Source organism: Hylobates moloch, unplaced genomic scaffold (genome assembly GCF_009828535.3).
Source record: "Hylobates moloch isolate HMO894 unplaced genomic scaffold, HMol_V3 SCAFFOLD_6, whole genome shotgun sequence".
NCBI classification, from domain to species: domain Eukaryota; kingdom Metazoa; phylum Chordata; class Mammalia; order Primates; family Hylobatidae; genus Hylobates; species Hylobates moloch.
In genome coordinates, this window is record NW_026652281.1 from 84,603,319 (window position 1) to 84,619,744 (window position 16,426).

Here is a 16,426-nt window from a genome sequence, read left to right on the forward strand (position 1 = left end):
CACAATCTCGGCTCACCGCAACCTCTGCCTCCTGGGTTCAGGTGATTCTCTTGCCTCAGCCTCCTGAATAGCTGGGACTACAGGGGTGAGCCACCATGCCCAGCTAACTTTTGTATTTTTTGTAGAGAAGGGGTTTTGCCATGTACCCAGGCTGGTCTTGAACTCCTGACCCCAAGTGATCCACCCGCCTTGGCCTCCCAAAGTGCTGAGATTACAGGCGTGAGCTACCGCACCCAGCCCCCATTTTAGAGAAATGAGTGCAAACAGCAAGATGGTGATCCATCCGTTCACATGAAATGCCATGGGTACAGGTGAGGGAAGGAGTAAACGCAACGAGGTAGAAATGGGACCTTCCCTCAGTATTTCCTGAGACCTGCTTTTGTTGTGGCACCGGGAATATCTGATGTGTTCACAATATCCTCTGGAAAACCACCACTACAATCAGGCTTGCTAATTTCTTAACAAGGGCTATGTTTGTTTACTGTATGCCTGTGTATATTACATATATATCTAAGTGTGTGTACATATGTGTCTATACATTCATGTATGTATATTCCTTACAGTGTCTTGCTCTGTCACTCTTGCTGGAGTGTAGTTACATGATCCTAGCTCACTGCAGCCTCAAACTCCTGGACTCAAGCCATCCACCAACCTCGGCTTCCCAAAGTGCTGGGATTACAGGCATGAGCCTCTGTACCCAGCCTATTATTGTGTGTGTGTGTACATATATATACATATATATACACATATATACGTATATATACGTACATATATACACATATATACGTATATATACGTACATATATACACATATATACGTATATATGTATACATGTATATATACGTACGTATATACGTATATATATGTATACTGTTTTGCATATATATACACATATTGTGTGTGTACATATATATACGTATATACGTATATATAATATATACGTACATATATACGTATATACGTATATATACGTACATATACGTACATATATACGTATATACGTATATATGTATATATATGTACACACACAATATGTGTATATATATGCAAAACAGTATACATATATACGTATATACACGTATATACGTACATATATACGTACATATATATACATGTATACATATATATGTATATATGTATACACACAATATGTGTATATATATGTATATATGCAAAACAGGATATATACATATATACATATATACGTACATATATATGCATATATATGTACACACACAATATGTGTATATATATGTATATATATATGCAAAACAGTATACAGAGTATCTTACCTTTTTGTTAATAATACCTATATTCTGGCCTATGGAAAAATATAAAAAATATGCCTGGAAAAAACATACACACGTACCTTGTAAGACTGTGGCATGATTCCATTAGAATTTCTATCTTGAACTAGCTAAGCAATAAACCAATTCCTTTACTAACAGACCAACTTTTCTTCTGCCAAGAAAGCACCAACTAGGCTTCCTATTTAAAAAGCTCAGGGTTCTGGAATGCCAGGAGGGTGGCAGGCCCCAGTTTCTATAAGAAACCAGCCACTATTCTCACAGACAGAGAAGGGCTGGCTTCTGAGGGCAGCAGAACCTGCCTGTAATTCCTCCTGGTCTTGCCCTTCCATGCTTGTGATGCCACAAACTTTATCCTGTTGGAATGCAAACCAGGATTTGAGCACCAGAAAAGCTGTGTTCACTAAATGCTAAAGGGAACACAAGCGACTAAGCAAGAACTAGAGCCTTAAAAAGACTTCAGCCCAGTAAAGGAAATGAGACCCAGTGCGTGCAAATAATTCTGCTGTTACACACCACGTCAGCGTGAGGATAAGGGCAGAACTTACTTCTCTCCAGCGCCTCAGAGCATGCCCACTGAGCCAGTGAACAGACAAGTGCATGAACAGTGGTGCAGGAGGAGGGAATGTCATATATGGCATTAGAGGGGCCAGGGCACAGCTGTGCCCAGCTGGGGGAGACATGAGACATGGCTTTGATACAGGCCCCAAAGGCTGGAGAGGGGTCTCCCAAGTACCTTTCGAGGCTGGGCCAAATTAATCCCCCAAAAGCTGATGGGAACATCTGTAGCTGGTGACTGAGCATCCTCCTTTGAGTGACAGATCACGACTGTTCACGTAGTTCGGATGTTTGTCCCCACCCAAATCTCACGTTGAAATGTAATCCCCATGTTGGAGGTGGGTCTAGTGGGAGGTGTTTGGGTCATGGGGGCGGACCCTGAAAGTCTGCGGCATCCCCTGCCCCGCCCTGATTCTCTCTCTTGTTCCTGCTCTTGCCATGCGATGTGCCTGCTCCCCCTTCACCTTCCGCTTTGACTGGAAGCTTCCTGAGGCCTCCCCAGAAGCTGATACCACCATGCTTCCTGTACAGTCTGCAGAACTGTGAGCCAATCAAGCCTCTTTTCTTAAAAATTACCCAGTCTCAGGTATTTCTTTATAGCAATGCAAGAATGGCCTAATACCACTGTCCTATGGGGAACTCCAGCAGGAGGCCTGGGACACAGAGCTGCCAATCAGAGTCCCAGGGATTTGACTGGTTCAGGAATGGGCAGGTGACTCAACTTGGGCCTGGTGAAACTCTGGAAGAGGCTCTGCTGTAAGGTAGCTCAGCTGATGGCAATGGCTGAAAGTGCTGAAGCCACTCCAAGGATGGATTCTTCCTGAGGACTCCAACCCAGAGGAAGGTAGAGCTGAGGAGGGGACCGACGCTTCTGTGACATGGACTCTGACTCAGGCGCACTGCTTCACCCCTGCACTCCACAGTTCCACCCTCCAATCCCTTCAGTCTCAAGTTGGGTTTCTGTCTTGAAACCAAAAGGGCCCTGGTTTAAGAACCCAGTCCACTTTGACACCTTTAAGCCACCCTGGTCACAGTGTGTGGTCCAGACAAGACATATGGTCACCACATGTGGGTTTCTATTTTCCAGAGACCCTCTTCTCACAGCTGACTGACTCTCACACAGTGAAGACCGCAGGAGCAAGGCCAGGTCCTGCCCACTCATAAAGTTATTCTTTATAAAAATTACTTATGTTAATATATCAGATTAATAGAAAATGACCTCTTTACCCAGAGCAGGAGAATCTCTGGAACAATGACTTCTTCTCAGTCAGGTGAAAAGACTTATGTAAACACCTGGCCAAGAATGTGTTGACTCTGTGATGTGGACTAGGTACAGTGTCTTTCCCAAGATGTTGCAGAACTTGCTACCCCAGGTGTGGTCCTGGGCCCGGCATCAGTATCACCTGGGAATTTGTTAGAGATGCAAACTCTCAAACCATACCCCGGCCCAATTACATCCAAGTGTCTGAAGTGGGGCCCTGCAGCTTGGGCACCATGCTTCTGAGGCAGTGGGTCTCACCCTCGGCAGCACAGGCTACCGATATCTCAGAGATCCTAGGGTGTGGCCTCAATTTTGAGATTTTTCAAAGTTCCCTTTGTGATTCTAATGTACAACCAGGATTGAGAAGCCAGCTCTATGTTATTTTCCTACTGAATCTTTATCCCCCACACTCCCAGGAGCTGGGGTAAACAAGCCAGTGGTATCGCCAGCTGCACCCATTTTCTGCACTTGGGAATTCAAGGGGTGTTTTCAGCTGACTGAAGCATCATTTGATGTTCCCGAGAAACAGATTCCACAACCAACTCCAATGCATTTTGGCCCTGACCCAATTTATCTCAACAAAGGAGGAGAGGGGAGCCCTTGTTCTCTGTGTCCAAATAGCACTGGGGGCATATGAAGCCAGCGGCCCAGAAAGATCAAAACAGGCAGGACTGTGGACTTTTTTTTAAAGAAAAATATGCAAAATTGGAGGTGCTTTTCAACTTCTGGAAATTGGTGGTTTTTTTGGTTTAGTTGCTTTTGTTTTGAATATGACATTTTCCTCTCAGACCTTAAAGGTACACGGCAGTGCTGTATCAAAGAAAAACCAACACACACACCAGCATTCTCAAAACCAGTTCAGAAAAATAAGGAGGAGTGACGGCAAAATGAGGCCTATGATTAATGGTAAGTCTGTGAGTAAATAATCTCAAGGAGGCAAGTCTTTGCAAATGTAAGAACAGGGAAAAAAACACCCAAAAAACCAGTCTTAAAAATAACAATACAACCCTGGCTGGGTGCAGTGGCTCATGCCTATAATCCCAGTGCTTTGGATCACTTGAGGCCAGGAGTTAAGACCAGCCTGGGACACACAGCAAGACCTTGTCTCTACAAAAATAAAAAATTAAAATATTAGCTGGGCGTGGTGGTGCTGCCTATAGTCTGAGCTACTCAGGAGGCTGAGACAGGAAGATCTCCAGGAGTTCAAGGCTGCAGTGAGTTATGATCATATCACTTGCACTTCAGCCAGGCCTGGAGCCACAGAGTAAGACCCAATCTCTATAAAATAATAATTATTATTCAAACTGCCCAAGAAAATGTCTGCATTTACTCACTTTTTTGTAGACAAGGTCTCATTCTATTGCCCAGGCTGGAGTGCAGTGGCATAATCTCGGCTCACTGCAACCTCTGCCTCCTGGGTTCAAGTGATCCTTCCACCTTAGCCTCCCTAGTAGCTGGGACCGCATGTACCACCATGCCTGGCTAATTTTTTTTTTTTTTTTTTAACAGAGTCTCGCTCTGTCACCCAGGCTGGAGTGCAGTGGCGTGATCTCAGCTCACTGCAACCTCTGCCTCCCGAGTTCAAGCAAATCTCATGCTTCAGCCTCCTGAGCAGCTGGGACTACAGGCGCACACCACCATGCCCTGCTAATTTTTGTGTTTTTAGTAGAGACAGGGTTTTGCCATGTTGGCTAGGCTGGTCTCCAATTTCTGACCTCAAGTGATCCATCTGCCTTGGCCTCCCAAAGTGCTGGGATTACAGGAATGGGCCACCGCGCCTGGCCTACTCACCTCTTGAGGTGGCCTGTGGCAAATTTCATGGCTTTAGGTTAGCAAATCTGGAAGGGAAACTAAGGGCAGAGAGAACCTCCAATTATTTAACTCTTTGGTTTCTAGACAGCCAGTGTATCAGCCACCCCCACCCTCTACGAAACTGGAGAGGAAGTAAAGTGCAGACCTGTGGGGTTCCCGGGGTTGATTATGCAGAGCACCTTAGGGTCACAGTGGTCTTTGGCCTCCTGCACCGCCCGCCGGAGCTCATTCACATTCAGCGCCCAGCAGTTCTCCTCATCCAGGTAGTAGTTCACCTGGATGGCATCGAGCTCAGAGATGACGGCTGAATAGAGGGGATACTGTGGGATGGGGATCATCACACCTGTCCGTGACTTGCCGCCCCCGGAGACGAGGATCTTCAGGATCGTCTGCAACAGAGAAGTCACATCTAGAAAGCCAGCACCACTTCCCATCCCTGACCCAGCCTTTCACCCGTGGCCCCACTGCATGCCTCCAGTCCAACTCTGTGCAAGTCGCTTTACTTCCCCGAGTCTCAGTTTCCTCATCTGTAAAATAAGGGTAGCTGCGAGGAGTAAGCAAAATACAACATTCTAAAGTTCTCAGCACAGTGCAGAACATGTAGTTAACAACTCAGTACTTAGGCTGGGCACGGTGGCTCACACCTAAAATCCCAGCACTTTGGGATTTTGAGGCAGCCAAATTGCTTGAGGCCAAGAGTTCGAGACCAGCCTGGGCAACACAGTGAGACCTCCACCTCCCTACTTAAAAATTTAAAAATATTATTTTTCTTTTAAAAAATATATTTTTAAAAAGACTCAATACTTGTATTTTTAATACTTCTAAAATAGTTCCCACACTAGCCCTGTCTCAGAATTATTCTGACCCCGCTCCTGTAATCCTGATTTCCCTATGTCAGGGGTGGGGCCCAGGAATGTGTGTTATCAGTATTAGTGCCCAAGGTTGGAAAGACCCCACCCTACACGCACCCCAACAGGGGACTCTTAAAATGGGATAAAATACCCATCTACTGCCACCAGGTGGCGCTTTGACCTGTTTTCCAAGCTGAGCAGGATGCTTGTTTAAGATTCCTGAGAAACCAGGCCATGGGATTCCTTTGGGGTATTGGTGGAGGTGCCAGTAATTCATTGAATTAATTAGCCAAAACCCTCTGCAGGGAGAGTCTTCACCTTAAACACGGGCATAGGTTCTTTTTCAGACTCAGTTCCTTGCTACAAAAATGCCACGAGATTTTAAAGTACAATGACTTGATTCTTTCCGCTGAATCTTGTGGACACGCCCCCTTCCCTCCTCCAGGACCTCTTCCCACACTGGGCATTTCTGGGATTCAAGAGAGGCCTTGACAGCAGAAGGCAATGGAAGATAACGTGACTGGTAGCTGGAGCTCCAATGTTAGAGTCCCAAATGTCACAAGAACTGACTCAAGGCACGCAGACCACTTAATGTCTCTGGGCCTCCATTTCCCATGGGCTCATCAGTAAGAGCTTAATGTGTAAGAAAGGCTTTGGGAAAGGAAAAAAGCACTCAACAAACAACAGCCTTACAGGTCAGGAAACAAAGACAGCCCCATTAAAGGAAGTGTTCAGACAGCACATGGCTCCCTGAGAATAGATGAGTTGACAGCACCCAGCACCATGCCAGGCCCTGGGAGGGGTATGCAGAAAGGGACAGGCAGGCAACCGGTCCCCCACCCCAGGACTGCAGACTCCACCAGTCCCCCAAGCCCAGGACTGCAGGCTCCATCAGTCTCCCAAGCCCAGGACTGCAGGCTCCACCAGTCCCCCAAACACAGGACTGCAGGCTCCACCAGTCCCCCAAACACAGGACTGTAGGCTCCACCAGTCCCCCAAGCTCAGGACTGCAGGCTCCACCAGTCCCCCCTAGAACTGTAGGCTCCACCACTTCCCCAAGCCCAGGACTGCAGGCTCCACCGGTCCCCCAAGCCCAGGACTGAAACCTCCACCGGTCCCCCAAACCCAGGACTACAGGCTCTACCAGTCCCCCAAGCCCAGGACTGCAGGCTCCACTGAAGTAACTCCACTGCACTCCAGACTGCAAGTAACCACTGGCCCCAGCCCTCCCCGACCCCATCGGTAGCTAACCCCAGACCGAGCCACCTCCTCTTGCCTCCTGTGCCCCTCCCAGCCAAAATTTAAACTTAGGAACAGAAATCTAACTGCCCCACCTCCTTCTCCTTCAAACCCTTCAGTGGCTCCCTGTTTTTCTTAGCACAATGACCCAAATCCTCAGCACGGCCTCTAAGGCCCTGTACTGGCACCAGCTGCCTTGCCAGCCCACGCCTGGTAACTCCGTCCCTCGCTGTGCACTCATCCCCCAGCATCTCCAGTTCCCAGCACTCAGATTCCTGCCAGCTCTTGGCCTCTGCACACAGTGACCTTCAGCTCAGAGCACGCCCCCTCTCCCAGTTCACTCCTGTGCGTCCCTCAGGTCGGTGTCTACTCAGCCTTCCTTGGAGACTTCCTGCCTCCGCCCCACCAGGTCGGAGGTCCCACTGCTCCCTCCCATAACACCCTGTCCTCCTCTACTGCAGAAGAGAAACTAAAAGCTTGTGATGTGCGTTTATTTTTGTGATATCAGCTGGTCTGCTCTGCCTGTGTAGGCAGAGGCCAAATGATGTGTTTGGTTTCCCACTGTCTCCCCAGCACCTGGCAGAAGAGGAACACCAGTACGTGTAGAACCACAGAAAGGCCAGTGGCTACCCTCGGGTGTCCCCCGGCTCCTCTGCAGCTGGACCTGCTGGTGTGCACTCCGGACGGAAATCGAGGCTGCAGTAGCGTCCAGGCTCTTGAAGACTAAAAGAGGCAAAGACTGCAGGCTGCCAGGGCGGGGGGACCACAGGGTGGCCACCCGTGCTGCCACCTTCCCTGCTAGCCTGTCTCCCTGCTAGCCAGTTCCAACGCTGGGCCCTAACAGGCAAGGCTGCTCTTCATGTGGGTAAACACCGGATAACAACGAGCCACCCTCACACGTACAGAGATGCCGTCACTAGCTCCCGTGGTCAGGTAGATGTTGTCGGGGTCCGCAGGCACGCCGCCATCCCTCCTGGTGATGTAGGCAGCCACGTCTTCACGGATGCAGTTGACACCCTGGCTAGCACTGTAGGACCCTGTAAGACAGCAGGCAAGACAGTAACAGAGGCAGGATGTCTGGCTCCACAGGGTCAATATAATTAATATCCATATAATTAGAGGGATGCCTGTTTGCGGTGAGGGTCTCGGGTGAAGCCCAGCTCCCGTTGCTTTGGAACCGTGGCAAGCTGCTTAACCACCTGTCTCGGCTTCATCCACCCACCCCTCTATCCAACCACCCATCTACTCATCCACCCACACATCCATCCACTCATCCACTCACTCACCCAGTACTCACTGAGTGCCTACTCTGTGTTACACATTATTCTAGGCCCTGGCTTCTACTCAGTCAAATGGTGTCCACACCTGTTCCACCCACCCTCCTCGGATTTATATGTGATCTGTGACAATGTCAGTCTACTAGAGCTGGGATTCCCATGCCTTTATCATGGTTGCCTACACATGGTTCCATAGGACTTGAGAGAGTAGGCCAACATTTAGGATCCAAAATAGCAACCCCTGGGCTGGGCGCAGTGGCTCACACCTGTAATCCCAGCATTTTGGGAGTCCAGGCAGGAGGATGACCTGAGCCCAGGAGTTTGAGACAAGCCTGGTCAATGTGGTGAAACCTCAGCTCTACAAAAAATACAAAATCAGCCAGGTGCAGTGGCGTGCGCCTATAGTCCCAGCTACTTGGAGGCTGAGCTGGGAGGATCGCTTGAGCTCAGGAGGTAGAGGCTGCGGTCAGCTATGATGACACCACTGCACTCTAGCCTGGAGTGAAACCCTGTCTCAAAAAAAATAAATAAAAATAAAAACAAAAACCCCACCAATACCACCACCGGCCAGCCCCAGGCACCCAGGGCTCTGACCAGCACCAACCACAGATCCCTGGGACTGCAAGGTGTTCTCCAGCCCCCAGTCCCATGTGAACATACCCTCCCGCTGCCATTTAGGGTTGAAAGTCATTTATACTAAGTTCAAAAGCAGGTAAAACTAACCAATGGTCTCGGAAGCTGAGCAGTGGTTAACTGCTCTGGGGTGGGGGTATTCACTAGAAAGACCCACGAGAGAGTGTACAGGGGGTTGGCAGCTCCGTATCCAGAGCCTGGTGGGGTGACATCGATGTGTGCATGTGTGAAAGGTATTCCAGCTATACATTAACATTTTTACCTCCATAAAAAAGATTTTTTTAAATGTCAGGCCGCCATTTAGGTTTTTGAAAATAAACTGGAAAGATGTATTGGTACAGGTGCAAGCTCTCTCTGGAAGAAGACTCAAACTGGTGAGGTGAATTCCCTGTGGAAGTGCATGAGGGCTGGGGGGTCAGACGTGGAAGGCAGACGTTTCACTGTATATTCTTTTAGACCTTTTGAATTTTACATCACATTTAAAGAAAACCAGACTATTCCTTCTGTGGCTACTGCAAAAACCACTCCCAGGAGGCAGGATTGCGACTGGAAGTAGCAGATTCTCCTCTGGGGCCTCAGCATGCATCAGTCAGGCCTGGCATCGAGGAGGAACACAGTCAAATGCTCTGAACTGGGGTCGGGCGCAGTGGTTCATGCCTCTACTCCCAGCACTTTGGAAGGTTGAGGCAGGCAGATCACCTGAGGTCAGGAGTTCAAGACCAGCCTGGCCAACGTGGTGAAACCTCATCTCTAAAAAAAAGTCAGCCAGGTGTGGTGGCAGGTGCCTGTAATCCCAGCTACTCAGGAGACTGAGGCAGGAGAATCACTTGAACCCGGGAGGTGGAGATTGCAGTGAGCCAAGATTGCGCCACTGTACTCCAGCCTGGGCGACAGATTGAGACCCTGTCTTTAAAAAAAAAAAAAAAGCCCTGAACTGGAATCCCCCAGCTCTGCCTCAGCCTCTGCGCAGCATTGGGCTCTGCACAGCTGTAAAAGGAGCAGCCAGACCAACACTCTAAGGTGCCAACTGGCAAACGTTAACTTGTGTCACTCTGGGTGGTGGGCATGGGCTTCTATCATGCTATTTTGAGTATTCTAATACATTTGGAGTATTTTGTAAGTTTAAAAAAGGATAGGTGCCAATGCTGGTGTTAGAGCCCTCCCCCACTAGGTGATTTAGTTGCTATTTCTGAGCTTCTGTAAAAGAGACCTTCTAGGACTCCTTGCTTCCCTTCACCCCTTTCCAATGCCCCACTTTCTCCTCCTCAGGGCCTCCCATTCTTCCTGCCTCTAAGAGCATCCACTTCCCTGAACGCCCAGGCCTTCACCCATCAGCAAGCCCTCTGCTTCTCTGAATGTTACTTCTGCGGGTCACAGACTTTCTACTCTTCCAAGGAGGCTCCTGGGTTTTTTTCTTCAGATCTCACATTATGCTCCAAACCACACTGATCCTTCTAGGCTCATTTCTAGTCTGTCTCCAGGGGGCCTGCCCTAAAGATTCTGCTCCACCTCCAGCCAATCTCTCAGTCTATAATTTCTCCAGTTACTTTATTATTTATTCGTTTATTTCTTTTAAGAGACAGGGTCTCACTTTGTTGCTCAGGCTGGTATGCAGTGGCACGATCATAGCTCACTGCAGCCTTGAACTCCTGGGCTCAAGCAATTCTCCCACCTCGGCCTCCCAAAGTGCTAGGATTACAGGTGTAAGCCACTGTGCTGGCCCCTCCAGTTATTTTGTACAGAAGCAGCCCTGCCCTCCCCATGCTGACTCTTGACTCTTGGTTCCTCCACGGCAGGGGCTGTTACCCGTTTCTTCTGTGCGTTTCTCTCGGAGCACCTTGCCCACTGCGGGCTGCGTTCCACTACACCCTGCTGAGGACCCACTGCCAAATTCCCACCTCATCGAACACCACTGCCCTAGGGCCCCTTCACTCAGTCACATGGAGGTCCCAACTTTAGGGCCTGTGCACACACCGTTCGCTGGTCCGGCATGCATTTGCAGGTTCTTACTCATCCTCCCCATGAGCGTGAATGCCACATTTCCCCTTAAGCTCTTCCTCTCCATTAGAGCCCCTCATTATAATCCTGCAGCTCTCTCCAAGATCTCATGAGAACTAGTGATTACACATTCGTATAAATTCTTTTTCATGTTTGTTTCTCACAAATCCGATAGCTTCGTGAGCACAGAAGCTCCACCCACCTTGCTCACCAGTGTCTCTGGTGTCTAGAACACAGCCTGGTACGTGCTCAGGGAGGGGCTGGACAAGGGCACACAGCTCCTGCCCCGCCCCAGGCAGGTGCTAGGTTTTACCTCAACCCCACTGAGAACCAGGACAAACCTGAGAACCAAATTGCTCATCAAACAGAACATAAATGAAGTTGCTGGGTGTGGTGGCTCATGCCTGTAATCCCAACTACTCTGGAGGCCGAGGTGGGATGATTGCTTGAGCCCAGGAGTTCAAGAGCAGCCTGGACAAGAGTGAGACTCTATGTCTACCAAAAATATGAAAGTTGGCCGAGTGTAGTGGTGTGTGCCTGTAGTCCCAGCTACTTGGGAGGCTGATGCAGGATGATTGCTTGAGCCCAGGAGGTCAAGGTTACAGTGAGCTATGATTGCACCACTGCACTCCAGTCTGGGTGACAGGGCAAGACCCTATCTCTTAAAAAGGAAAAAAAGAAAAAACAAACAAACAAACAAAAAAACATGAAGCCCTGCTAAGAAATAATAATTTTTTTTTTTTTTTTTGGAGGAGACAGAGTTTCACTCTCATTACCCAGGCTGGAGTGCAATGGCATAATCTCAGCTCACTGCAACCTCCACCTCCTGGGTTCAAGCAATTCTCCTGCCTCAGCCTCCCAAGTAGCTGGAATTACAGGCACCCGCCATAATGCCTGGCTAATTTTTGTATTTTCAGTAGAGACAGGGTTGCGCCAAGTTGGCCAGGCTGATCTTGAACTCCTGACCTCAGATGATCCACCTGCCTTGGCCTCCCAAAGTGCTGGGATTACAGGTGTGAGCCACCACGCCTGGCCCAAGAAATAATTTTGAAGGGTATGATAAAAACACATCCTGAGTGGCCGGGTGCGGTGGCTCACGCCTGTAATCCCAGCACTTTGGGAGGCTAAGGTGGACAGATCACGAGGTTAGGAGTTCAAGACCAGCCTGGCCAATATGGTGAAATCTCGTCTCTACTAAAAATACAAAAATTACCTGGGCGTGGTGGCGCGTGCCTGTAGTACCAGCTACTCAGGAGGCTGAGGCAGAAGAATTGCTTGAACCCGGAGGCAGAGGTTGCAGTGAACCAAGATTGCACCACTGCACTCCAGCCTGGGCAACAGAGTGATACTCTGTTTCAAAAAAATAAATAAAATATCCTGGGTGAGCTTCAAGACTTTGTATACATATTTAATAATCTCCCTGTGGGTCAGAGTGGCCGTGGAGCATAGTGACATGCTCCATTTCTTTTTACTCCTGTGGGCAGAAAAGTGCTCAGGCTGCCCAGAGCGTAGGTAACAGAGAGCGACACCACTATGTCCCTGTCACGCGAAGGACCACACTGTCCTGCCCCCTGGAATGGGCAGGGCTTGTCTACAGCTAACAAGGGGCTTTAGCACACAAGAATCTTCCTTGCAAGCCCAGGAGGTGGGTACAAAGTACTTCCTGGCTGAAGGATGAGAGAGACTCCAAGCACTCCTACCTCATCTGTGTTTATGAGGTCCTGGAATAGGGCTCAGGGTGGGTCCCAAAAACCATGAGGGCCAACTGGTCTTTTGCTGTAATACCCCACGAGGGTACTCACAGGGACACAGTCTCTCAGCCCCACTACCCCAGCTCTGGCTCACACGAAGTTGCAAAAACCTGTTGATGAGGCTTAGCATGTGGAACAAAAATCCGTACCTGGTCCCCAGACACTCGCATCAGACACACAAAAGGCACATTCCCCTCCCCCTGACTCTCAGCTGGGGGCTTCCAGGAGTTTTAGGCCCATGGCCCCGGGGTCTTTGGGAAACACCTTTGCCCTTGGGGCCAGGCAGAGGGTGCAGGGGGGAAAGGAGCCTGGAAGCCGGCCTCTGGGCTGCAGGGCTGCTTTCTGCCAGCCTGTGGTTTAGGTCTTGGCACACAAGGCCCTGGCCCACACCCCAACCAGGCTGGCAGGTGGGAAAGCAAGGGGCAGCTGGCCCCCTCCTGAGAGAGACAGTGCCCAGACTCAGAGCGAGGGCAGGGGGGCCACAGCCAGGAGGGTAAGCACAGGGCCATCAATAAGGGACAGAGCAGAAAAAGTTGGCAGGGGTGGCGGGAGATGGAGACAACAAGGGGGGCCACTTCCCTGCTGAGCAAGCCACCAGAATCTGTCCCCACCCTCAGCTCCACTTTCAGGAATATCAGGGCTCATATCCTAGGATGACTCTAAGAACAACAGCAGCTTTCCTCAGGGCGAAGGAAGCCGGATTCCCAGCATGGGTGCTGCATGAAGGAACCAGCAGAAATAAACAGAGGAAAGAAAATGACAGAACAAAAGGCCGGGCGCGGTGGCTCAAGCCTGTAATCCCAGCACTTTGGGAGGCCGAGGCGGGCGGATCACGAGGTCAGGAGATCGAGACCATCCTGGCTAACACGGTGAAACCCCGTCTCTACTGAAAATACAAAAAATTAGCTGGGCGTGTTGGCGGGCGCCTGTAGTCCCAGCTACTCGGGAGGCTGAGGCAGGAGAATGGCGTGAACCCGGAAGGCGGAGCTTGCAGTGAGCTGAGATCGCGCCACTGCACTCCAGCCTGGGGGACAGAGAAAGACTCCGTCTCAAAAAAAAAAAAAAAGAAAATGACAGAACAAAAAGCTGGAGGCCCAGAGGCTGGAACTCCATCACCGCAGGGGAGGGAGAGAATCATCTTCACATCTACAGGAGCCAACTTCCAGGTCCACTCTGTGGAGCCTGGTGCCACATCAGGATGCAGACATTGGGGCATGGGTCCCCAAAAGGAGTGAGGGCCGGCTTGAGGGGAACACCATGAAGTACCAGGGGGTACTGGCACCATCGGACTGAAGAAAGCCACAGAAAGGGGCCGGAGGGGTCCCAAGGTGCTTCCCTTCCCAGCAACTGGCTGCCATCTCCAAGACAGTGCAGGGACATGTTCAGAGCTGGAGGTCACAGAGAGGCAAGGATGCTGAACAAAACTGGGCATTGCATTTCTACCCGGCCTCCAGCTGCTGGATGAAACCTGCTGTGATGAAGGCAGGCTCAGCTGCTGTCCAATGAGGCTGGCTCCGACGAGGACCCACACCCGGCATGATGCAGGCACTTGCACCTAAAGGTGGCACCAGCACCGCCTGCTTAATAAACAGGAGGCCAGCAAGGTGTGAGTGGGAAGAGGACGCTATTTTTTGTTTACTCTGCATGCTGTCAGCCACCCACACACGTTCACACACCCATTCGCATGCAGGACCCTCCACTCGAGGCTGGGGCCGCCTGGGAACACTCATTCATTTCACGCCTGGGGGCCTGGCAAGTTGGGGCCTCACCCAGACTGTTCCCGCCACAAGCCTGCAGGATCCGCCGGGCGCGTTTCTTAGCATCTTCTGGGAAGCTGGGGCTGTCCAGCAGGTTTGGGTAGGTGCACAGTGCCATCACCTGGGGGAACAAGACGCAGGCTGAGCTCCCAGCACCCCCACTCCTAGAGCTCCGGGAGGAGCACAGAGGCCACTGGGAGGATGACAGCTCCCAGGGATGGGGCTGACGCAAGCCTCTCTGCGAAGACTCAGCCTGTGGGAGCTTGGGAGCGGGAGGGGAAGACGCTGGGCTCTCTGTAGCAGAAGGGGAGAAGTTGAGAGTTGGGATGCACTATGACCTGGGCTGCTGGAAGAGGAGCCAACGATCAGAATGAGGCTGCTACTCCACCCCTGGCCCAAGCTCTTCTAGGGACAGTGGGCTCACACACCCAAGGCACAATCAGGGGTTTGCCGAGCAGGGGGCAGGCGATGCCCAGCTGGGTGGAGCATGGCTGCAGAACCCCCTACTCCCAGCCTGAGCTCCCCCAACGCCCTAGGCCCCCTCCCCCTGCATTCCTCATCACCCCCTTTCCTCCCCAGATGAAAACTGGACCAGCTTTCTCTTCTCTATAACAGAGAACATCACCCCAACCCCACAAATTAAAGAGGATTAAGCAAGCAAATGTGTACAAAAGTGCCGGTAACCCCAGCTCGCCCGGCAAGTTGAGGCTGGCACTGAGGAGCCAAGCCAGGTGCACTGAGGGGGTCAGGACTTGTGGCTCCGACACCAGTGGGGTGACTTCAGCGAGCGCCTGGCTTCATGGAGCCCGGCTTCTCTTCATCTGCACAATGGGCACTGAGCTGGCCCGCCCGCCTCCCAGGGGCACCTGTGCAGGTCAGAGGAGATGTGTGAAAGCTGGAGGCAGCTGGCACCAGGCTGGAGAGGCTGGGCCTGCCATACACAGTGGCAGGGCTGGACCTGGGAACATGTCTCCAGCAAATAAGGCTGAGTAAGGCTTGTTCTGAAGCCTGCCACAACTTAAATCCAGGCCCATGAGGGGACCTCTCCTGAGACGCCACACTCACTTGGCCCTCCCCTTCAAAGTTCACGCTCCAGGGAAGTCAGGGCCCTCTGGCCTCCTCCCACCTCGTTTCCCTGGCAGAGCCACTCTGTGTGATCTGATTCATTTCCCCCTCCTGGGCCCAGCATGGGGACTCTTAACTCCAGGGCTGCGGGCCTGCTCCGAGGGTCAGCAGCAGCGGCTGTGGGAGGGAGGCCCAGTGAGCACCCCCCAGACCAGGGCCAGCCTCAGCTCCTCTCCCTCACTGCCCTATGACAACTCCCTCAGGGACTGTGGGCTGAGCCCTCCCAGCCCCTCCCCAGCCCTCTGCCCCAGAGAGCAAGGCAGGGAACAGGGAACTGGGGTTCCCGGGGCTCAACTTCCCTGATGGCCCTAGCCCGTGAACCTTAACCACACACAGCACTGCATTTTGATCCAAAATAGGCCTCAATCCCAGTGTGGCTCAGGAGGTTGAGGCAGGAAAGGATTACTTGGGCCCAGGAATTCGAGACCAGCCTGGGCAACACAGCAAGACCCTGTCTCTACCAAAAATTCTAAAAATTAGCCAGGTGTGGTGGCATACACCTGTAGTTCCAGATACTCAGGAGGCTGAGGTAGAGGATTGCTTCAGCCCAGGAATTTGAGGTTAGAGAGAGCAGTGATCATGACAATCGCACTCCAGCCTGGACAACAGAGCAAGACCCTGTCTCTAAAAAAAAAAAAAAATATATATATATATATATGTATAAAACAGGCCGGGCGCGCTGGCTCACACCTGTAATCCCAGCACTTTGGGAGGCCAAGGCGAGCGGATCATTTGAAGTTAGGAGTTTGAAACCAGCCTGGCCAACATGCAGAAACCCCATCTCTACCAAAAATACAAAAATTAGCCAGGCGTGGTGGTGCATGCCTGTAATCCCAGCTACTCGCAAGGCTGAGGC

General features: G+C 51.0%; 1 protein-coding gene across 2 annotated transcripts in view; it reads right to left on the reverse strand.

Annotated features, from left to right (window-relative positions):
* GPT2 (glutamic--pyruvic transaminase 2) overlaps positions 1-16,426 on the reverse strand; it is a 48,893-nt gene that overhangs the window by 16,865 nt on the left and 15,602 nt on the right. For both annotated transcript variants that reach the window (XM_032157275.2, XM_032157276.2), the window contains 3 exons: positions 14,458-14,566; positions 7,933-8,066; positions 5,085-5,328 (listed from right to left, as the gene is read on the reverse strand). In XM_032157275.2, coding sequence (XP_032013166.1) covers positions 5,085-5,328; positions 7,933-8,066; positions 14,458-14,566 — 487 coding nt within the window. The remainder of the gene's footprint in view (positions 1-5,084; positions 5,329-7,932; positions 8,067-14,457; positions 14,567-16,426) is intronic.